Here is a 9,771-nt window from a genome sequence, read left to right as displayed (position 1 = left end):
ATTTGGTATATTGTGGATGTGGAAGTGTTCGTCAACATATGATGACTTATAATTACCGAATTGGACTCTTGGGAAATTTCATGACAATTGACTTGAAGGTTCTTGGACTTTCTTTTCAATTTGTGGACAAACTTCTTCATTAATTTTGTTTTGTTTTGTTTGTTTGTTTATAGTTAGATAGCTTCAACAAATAGAAATCTAATATCAAAATATTTACTTGACTTGACTTACTTCTTTTTTTTTTTAAATGGCATGCAATTGATTGCAATATATTTTTTCAATGCGTTCACTCTGTGTTCTTAATTTTCAGTCAAAAAGAGAAGGCATGTATTGTGGAAAGAGTGCGGTAAAGTTTGTGGCATGTATTGTGGAAAATTAGAGGAAAGTCAGGAGAACTGTATAGTACCTTCGTGGAAAACGCATGTTGAACTTACACACAAGTGGATGGTATCATGGTAGTACTCACACACAAACTTTTTTTTTTTTTTTTTTTTTTTGAGGTGGGCGACACACACAAACTTGACAACCCACTACTCTTCATATTTTTCAATGCGTTCGAGAGCAAGTCTAGCACCACAGCCATTTTTATAACTTTGCCACAATGGTAAAGTTGTGACAAAATTGTAAAAATTAGTGTGATACTAGACTTATTCTGTGTTCACTCTCTCCTCAGTCAACAAGAGAAGGCATGTATTGTGTAAAGACTACATCATGTACATGCACTAGTCATTCCTTTCACATGACAGTGGACCCTACTATACACTTGTGGAGTCCACTGTCACGTGAGAGGGAAGACTACATGGTGTATTTTTCCGCAAAAGAGAGAAATACAATTTAATGCTTGAGAAGCAAATCACGCCAATATTTCGACTTGTTTGAAATCAAGCCACCGACACAACATGGTTAACGCGTAAATAAAGTTGGTTCTTTGACTTCTTTGTTCCGATTGTCTGTTTTTCTACAAATTAAAGTCACTCATTTTTTAACCACGACGCGGTACGCGGAGAACTATTTGCATATGTATGTATATATATATATATATATATATATAGCGCTAATTCAACTATGGGAGTTGGCAGTGACACCTTCACCTTCTCTCTCTCTCTGTGTTTTTGGCTTCATTATACTTGATACATATCTATTTTGTTGTTCAAGAATCACCAAGTTAATATCCGATGGCTTTTATGGGCACCAAAAGTGCATCCTCATCTTATTCTTCTACCATGTCTGGATGGACATATGATGTCTTTCTTAGTTTCAGAGGTAGTGACACCCGTAAAAATTTTACAGACCATCTATATGCTGCTTTGAATCAGAAAGGTATATTCACATTCAGGGATGATGAAAAACTTGAGCGAGGAACATTCATTGCTCCAAAGCCCTTGAGAGCAATAGAAGAATCGAAATTTGCTGTTGTCATTATCTCACAAGACTACGCTTCATCGAGATGGTGTTTGGTTGAACTAACAAAGATTGTTGAGTGCATGGAAAAAGAGAGGCTTATAGTTTTGCCTGTTTTCCACTACATAGATCCTAGTGATGTGGGGAATCTGAAGAAGACTTTTGGAGAAGCCTTTGCTAAACATGATGAGCGTTACAAAGATAACATAGAGGAAGTATATAGATGGAAAGCTGCTTTGACACAAGTTGCTAAAATTGCTGGATGGGATTTACGAGACAAGTAAGAATTTCTTCACTTGACCATACGATCACTTTCATTTCTTGTCTTTTTGCTTTTGATTTTCTGCTGGCTAGTGATATTTAAGTCAATCAAATTCCAACTTTGATAATTGAGTATCTTTTGCAAAGTTTGTATGTAATCAATTACACTTCAAAGGGAATTTGATGAGTTTCAGTTTCTTGTATAAATTCTCAAGTCAAATATATTATATGGATCACACATAAGTTACTTTATGTATATTTGTTAGAGATAGCAAGTCACAAGTCCATCATTCTTGTCTAATTCCACTGTAGAAAATACAGCTACTAGTATTCCATTCATGCCCTCTAAACTTGCCTATTCTTAGTATTTTAATTTTTTTAAAAGTAATGCACTAATATTCTTTGAAGTTTCACAAGATGACACTCTCATTCCCAAACCTTTCAAGATATGACGCTCTCTTTCTTGAAATTCTATAAATACAGATAAGTTAAATCATTACTTTTCTAATTGAATATTCCATTATATAAGAGTGTTGTTATAAGAGGCAATGAACTTATCTGTTGCATCTGAGGTGGAGCCAGACCAGCAGGGTGGGCGCAATTGCCCCCAACCCCACCCCTAAATTCCCTCAGGTTCTCTTAAAAATTGAGATTTCAGTTTTGTGTGTATAAAATATTCTTAATTTAAAATTTTTAATTGAAAATATAACACTCTCCAAAAGCACAAAAAAATCTTATTTGTAACCTTAAAATAATAACATGATATACATTCACATTGAATTCAATTTCTGTCATTATCTAAAAAAAAAAAAATTATAATATGATATACTATCGCAATATCCCCTAATCAATCTGCCAATTTTTATATGTTGTTGTTTTCAGAATTCTTTGAAACTGCTATATACTTTAGTCTTTTAACTCTCCCAATATAATCAAGGAAAAAAAATTCTTATTTGTAGCATAAAAATTATGACATGGTATGTTTACAATTTTGTCTAACCATTTTTTGAATTTTACTTCTTGTTTTAAAACTTTTTTTTACATTGCTATATACTTTTTTATGGACTTTAAAAATCAAAGACATACCCAGAACATTTAAATTTTTTTGAATATATGACCATACTATTAATACTTCCAAATTAATTTATTTTTCATCTTACTTTTAAGCATTCGAATTATATGTTTTACTTCTTTGAAATATATATATATATATATATATTATAGTCAGCTTAAATTATGATGTGGTTTAAACATAAGAATGACGTCATACTAATTCCAATACTACTAGGTGCTGTCCAAAAAAAAAAAAAACCCTCTAATACTAGGCTCAAATAAGAAATTGAAACCAATTACCAAAAAAAAAAGTTATAACTTACATCTACACTATGTTTTCTTTATCAATCAACTTTTTTATAATAAATTAACTATTTTTTCTTATATTAATAAACATTTTTGGAATTAATTTTTTTCTTCAATATTTTATTTTAATCTTGTCTACATAACCCAATTTCTGGGTCTGTCACTATTTACATTATTAAACCTCAAGGTAAAAATGTCATTTCGTGAAATCTTAAGGAAGATGGTGTATTTTGCCCAAAAAATAAATATCATTAATTCTCAAATCCCACCCTCTCTCTCTCTCTCTCTCTCTCTGTCCCTTTCCTCTGTAGGTAAAACTAAGATCATCATAATACACTTTTATCTCTAACCCAGAGGATGGTGGATCCAACAATGAAACTAGATAAAAAAAGATTGAGCATTAGATTTTATTTTTGGTGCAACTTGGATGCCTGGAAATGGATGGTTGCTTTTATGGGTTTTGGTTTTCTTGCTCACATTTTTGTGCTTATTTTAGTTCATGTTTTCGTCTAATTCCTAATACTAAAGTTTTTAATTTGATAGAATTTCTTTTTGGGCTATGAATCTTGATGTCAAATGGTACGCTTTTTGTTGTCGATTGGTTGGTTTTGGACTTTGGCTAAAACAAATTCGCGTATTTAAAGTCTTTATAATGAATTACCTAAACAATTACATTAGATTTGCGAGGATTGATGATCGATGTCAGTTGTTAGTGTATACATGTTAGCTTATTGTTCCAAAAAAAAAAAAAAAAAAAAAAAAAATGTTAGCTTATTGGGCTTGGGCCCATTATAGTGTTAAACTTGCCCTACATTTTTACAGCTTATACTACAAAAAAGATACGTCTATATAAAGGCCCACTTTTACATTTTTTTACCCAAAATAATATACAGACAAAATTTCACAAAATAATAGCTCATTTTTATAGGTTAAATTACAATTCATGCTCAGTAATATGTGGTTTTGTTATTTTGTAAAAATTTAATTAAAAAAATTATAAACCAGGGAAAAAAATATTTTTCTTTTCTTTTCCAAATTGGAGGAAAAAAAGGGAAAGGAAATTTTTCTAAAATCACCTCTAGAATACATAAATACAACAAAAATTTATACATATCTAACCCCAAAAAAAATATCCAACAAATTTTCTATACAATATTTTTTCCGAAACAACTTTTCTTTACCTTTCCATAATTTTCCCAACAAACAAACAACTTCCACACATTACGCCCTTCTCCGTCACCAACATTTTGTTTGTGGCGCAAGGGATGCAAGTCACCCCTAGAGCAAAACTCCATGACAATGCAACAGAGATGCGAGGCTTCAAACTTGGTGTGGAGCTTAGGCAAAAAAGGATGGATGGTCCAGCATCTTCCTCTCCATCTCCACTCTCTGCACCTTCTTCTTCTTCTTCACCAAGGCCTCTTTGTCCACCACCTTCATCGTGTAGATGTCACCTGCATTTTAAAAAGTTTTTATTAGTTTTTTAGATTTTTTAATTTTAAAAAATGCTCTTGGGGACAATAACAATATGATCTTAAGCACTCGTTTAGGAGGATGAAATAAAATTAAATGAAAATGAATAAAAATAATAATTTTAGAATATTCTTCCCTTCCTTTATTTGAGAGAGTTTTAATGGAGGGAATGTAACCATTCTAATTTTTTACTAAAACTCTCAAAATACTCCTATATATTCAGCCATTTATTTTAAAATAGGGGTCTAATGGTAATATTTTCATAAAATGATTTCGTTTCTTTCCTTCTATGTTATTCCCAAACAAGGTTACTTAATTCAATTTCATTCATTTCTTTTCCATTCCTTTCCCATACTTAAATACATTCCACTCACATCCATTTCTTTATGATTATTCATTTCCATTCCATTCCATTCTCTTATAAACTCCCAAAGTAAGCCTAGCTGAAGATCTTAATTGAATAAATTTGAAAATTTAAAATTTAGAGGACTCGAGTGAAGTTAGAGAACTTAATTGAATCTTGGTCGAAGTTAGATGATGCAAATTGTAATTCAGTCTTCTTTTATAATATGACAAATAGTGAATTTTCATCTATAAATCTATAATAGGATTGTAGGGTTTAGAAAATGTTTAACTCTTGTAAAACCATATAACATGTAATTTGAACCCATCCTTTTTATATATTATTTTACTAGACCTGGCAAATGAGGTGGGTTGATCAGGTTTGGGTTCAACCTAGTTGAGTTTGGGTCAAATTGGTTTTGGGTTAGAAACAATTGTCCTAAACGGGTCACAAAACCTACGGCTCTAACCCAATCTTTTGAGGGCTGGGTCGACCCGATATTACACATATCTTTTCACATTAAAAAATATATATAAAATAAAAAAATCAATCATTCTATCTTCTCTTCCTTTTATAACAAATAAGAGAACTTATAAACAAAATCACTTTAAAATAAATGTTGAATAACACATAAAATCATTTATTTTTGACAAAGTTGAATAATACATAAAATCATAAATGAACATAGTCCAAATTAAATAATACATAAATATTTAAATTTATATGGTCCAAAGTTGTCTACTAATCTTATCATCATCACACAAGAACAGAAAAACAAAAACTAGAATTTGGACCATATCACATTAACAACCTCATCAGGTGCACCTATTGCATCCAAAATATAAATAAACTTAGATTATCTTCAAAGATAGCTAAATATATAAAATGTTACGAATGAAATATAATATATTGGGGAAAAGAAAAATAAGTAAATAATTAATATGAATTACATCTCAATTTACTTGAGAATTGTACACCAAGTTGGTGAGTAATATTGTCAATATTTTCAACTCCAATAAAATTTTAATATAAATTAGTATGACTATGAAGGAACTATATTTTTTTATAACTATGACTATTCTATAAAGGAAATTAAATGAGTAGAAGTGACCAAAAAAAAAAAATTGGAAGAAAAGAACAAAAAAGGACTCAAAATGAAAAGTTCATATGATGTTAAACAATGGTCAACCTGCAAGTCAACTTGACCTGGACTTTCATAAGATTGAATTGACTTGTCTTTTTATGTGTCCAAAAAAACCCGACCCATATTCATATATATTTTTTCTTCAAGTTTAATCAAGTTAATGAGCTTAAGTCCCATTTTGCCTGGTCTAATTTTGACATGTTGTGATGAAAAAATCCAGGAATAACTGCAATTATATTTTCAATTTCAAAAGCTTTATTAAAGGTTATTAATTTCCTATTTAAAGATGTTGGCATATTTTAACCATTCTCACCCAATACCACCATGTAGTTTTTTTTTTTTATGAGACCACTACTCAAATCATATATATATGTGTGCGTGTGTGTAGAAATGCTTTGATAAGCAAGGACAACTGATTTGCTGAATCTTTTCTCTATATGGCCTTTGCTAACTCAACAAATTGTTGTTCTATGTTCGTTGCAGACATGAGGCAAACGTTGTTGAAGAAATAGTTAGAAAGATATCTAATAAATTGATTTCTACAAACTCAATTGTCCACAAGGATTTTTTTGGAATAAACTCTCGTATGGAGGAACTGGTGAATTTATTAGGCATGGGGTTGAATGATGTTCGCTTTATAGGGATTTGGGGAATGGGGGGATTGGGCAAAACAACTCTAGCACGAGTTGTTTATGATAGACTTCGTTATTATTTTGATGGCAGCAGCTTTCTTGCCAATGTTAGAGAAGAATGTGGAAAACATGGTTTAGTTCATTTACAGAAACAGCTTCTCTTTGATATCTTGATTGAAAGAAATATTGATTTTTCAGATGTTCAATGGGGAAGTAATGTGATAGAGAAGAGATTATGTTATAAAAATGTTCTTATCGTTCTTGATGATGTGGATCAACTTGATCAATTAGAATCGTTAGCAGGAGAGCGAGTTTGGTTTGGTCGAGGGAGTAGAGTCATTATAACAACAAGAGATCAACATCTATTGATCAACCATGATGTGGCTGAAGCTGAAATATACAAAGCTAAGGAATTGAATAATGATGAAGCTCTTCAGCTATTTAGTCAAAAAGCCTTCAAGAAAGACCATCCTTCAGAAGGTTATGTGGAGTTGTCCAAGAAAGCGATATGTTATGCTCAAGGCCTTCCTCTGGCTCTTGAAGTTTTGGGTTCCTTCTTGAAATGTAGAAAACCTGATGCATGGGAAAGTGCCCTAGGTAGACTAGAAGAAACTCCTCCAAAAAAAGTTTTGGATACACTCCGAATAAGTTTTGATGGCTTGGAAGAAACAGAGAAAAAAATATTTTTAGATATTGCTTGTTTCTTCAAAGGAGAAGATAAAGATCGTGTAACAAATATACTACAAACTCCTCGTTACAAGCCAAGCATTGATATAGATGTTCTTGTGGAAAAATCTCTCATAACCATCTTCGAGGGATATTTGCAGATGCATGATTTATTGCAAGAATTAGGTCGGCAAATTGTTCATAGCGAGTCCCCTGAACAACCTGGTAGTCGTAGTAGGTTGTGGCTCAAGGATGATGTCCTTCATGTACTGAAAAATAACACTGTAAGTTGATTATGTAGAATTTTTCTCTTTATTTTCTTTTTCTTTTTCACTAGGTAGATGTATTGTATTTTTTCTTTCATTTTTTTCTATCATTTTATAAAATATTAGTTCATCAGTATTATTTTTGCTTAAAATTTTAAAATCATTATACATTTGGAAAATTCTATTATGAGTTGACTTGATGCTTCTCCAATTAGGGATCAAAAAAAATTCGAGGCATAATGTTGCATTCGCCCCAACGGGTAAAAGTGCAACTACACAAGGAAGCTTTCAAAAAGATGGAAAATCTCAAATTTCTAATAGTTGAGAATGTACATATTTGTGAACCACTTGAATTTCTTCCCCACAGTCTAATATTTCTTAAGTGGCCCAATTATCCTTTTCACTGGCCATCTGAATATTTTCCTGAACAACTTGTTGCTATTGAGATGCCACATAGTCGCATTAGATTGCCAAAGGTAATCAAGCAGGTATGATTATGCATATTTTTAAATTGGGATTTTTGTTAAATTTTTTTTTATTTCAAATTTTGTTGTTGTTAACTTTTGATTTTTTTTTCCTACAGGAGCGTCCGTTAGAAAATTTGATAGATGTCAATCTCAGAGGTTGTAAATTTATTACAAAATTACCTAAATTACGGGCCCCAAATTTAAAGAGGCTGAACCTCAATGAATGTGAAAATTTAATTAGATTACCTAAATTATGGACCCCAAATTTAAAGAATTTGTACCTCTCTCGTTGTCGAAATTTAGTTGAGATTGATGAGTACTTTGGATCTCTTGAAAAGCTTGAAATGTGGGCCCCGTTTGGTTTACCATTTTAAACAACATTTTTTAGTTTTTAAACAGTATTTTACGCATTTCAACACACTTTTTCACCCACACGTATTTCAAAAAACAATAAACAACCATTTTCAAACTAATCTACCAAACACCCCGTGGTTTCTTGGTTATTGCGAAAATCTTCAAATTCTTCCAAGCCCGCTCAGGTTGAAATCTCTTGATTCTTTTTCTCTTTCTGGCTGCTCAAGGCTTGAGAAGCTCCCTAATTTTCATCCAGAAATGGAATGTTTAAAGACTTTATCTTTATATGGGAGTGGTATTAGAGAGGTGCCTTCATCAATCGAGCATCTCACTAAGCTTGAAACATTAACCCTTTATGATTGCAAAAACCTTCGGGATCTTCCAGATAGCATTTATAAATTGCAACAGCTTCAGGAATTATGGACTCCTACTGGCAAATTGAGACCGACATGCAATTCTTTTGATAGCCCTTCCGGATATGGGTTTGTGAACATGAAACGACTAGATTCCTAAGATATGAAGGAGATCTTTTGATGAAGCCTGATTACTTCCCCGCATTGGAAAGCATAAATATATTTAATATCAATATTGTTACCATCCCTGATATTAGCAGATTTCCCAGGTTAAAATCACTTGATATTAGGGGTTGCAAACTTCTTCGTGAAATTCAAGGACTTCCACAATCGATAAGGCGGGTTCAAGCAGAGAATTGCATGTTGTTGGATACCCAATCACCAAGCGGGCTATTGAATCAGGTTTCTCTCTTTCTTTAAGATATATATATATATATATATAAACAATTTTTGATACTTTCTCTAAATACTTTAAGAGATTTGCTAAGTGAAAAATATCTTGAATTTTCTAATTGCATGTAGGTAATAGAAATTATTGGGATTCTACCAAGTAGAGTATGTGGTAGGGCAAGAAGCAACAAATTAATGGATCCACAGTTCACCAATTACTTCCCATCTAAAACTGAGGGTGCTAAATCTGAAGATGGGGACATATCAATGAATCCACAGTTCTCCAATAATTTCCCATCTGAAACTGAGGGCGTTGAATAGGAAGATGGGGACATTGATCGTATTATTTATTTTTGGGGAACTGAGATGCCGAAATGGTTTAATCATCAAAGTGTTGATAATTCCATATTTTTCTTTGTTGGTCGCAAATTTCCAAAACTGGCTGTCTGTATTGTTCCTGGAGGAGAGCTTGGTTTAGTCTCTGTTCACATTTCCATCAATGGTTATAAAAAATCAGATCTGTATTTTCGAGATTCATCTAGATTTACAGAAGATATTCAAGATTTATCTAATGAGTTCAAATTTTACGTTGAAGAAAATAATCAATTTTTATTTTCTCTAACTCAAAGGACTCTGCAGAGACATTTGAATAAATCAAATCC

The 9,771-nt window shown here is 32.0% G+C and overlaps 1 protein-coding gene across 1 annotated transcript; it reads left to right on the top strand.

The window, feature by feature from the left end:
- Nucleotides 1–1,046: 1,046 nt before the first annotated feature.
- LOC112039221 (TMV resistance protein N) lies at nt 1,047–9,646 on the top strand. The gene is made up of 5 exons (XM_065767313.1): nt 1,047–1,681; nt 6,465–7,563; nt 7,761–8,021; nt 8,129–9,121; nt 9,242–9,646. The coding sequence occupies exons 1-4, from the start codon at nt 1,176–1,178 to the stop codon at nt 8,384–8,386; spliced, it is 2,124 nt and encodes a 707-aa protein (XP_065623385.1). The 5' UTR covers nt 1,047–1,175; the 3' UTR covers nt 8,387–9,121; nt 9,242–9,646.
- Nucleotides 9,647–9,771: the final 125 nt, after the last annotated feature.

The sequence above is a fragment of the Quercus suber genome, unplaced genomic scaffold (assembly GCF_002906115.3).
Source record: "Quercus suber isolate HL8 unplaced genomic scaffold, Cork oak 2.0 scaffold_792, whole genome shotgun sequence".
Taxonomy (NCBI): Eukaryota; Viridiplantae; Streptophyta; class Magnoliopsida; order Fagales; family Fagaceae; genus Quercus; species Quercus suber.
Note: the sequence above shows the minus strand (reverse complement) of the source record. Positions and strands in the feature narration are given on the sequence as shown.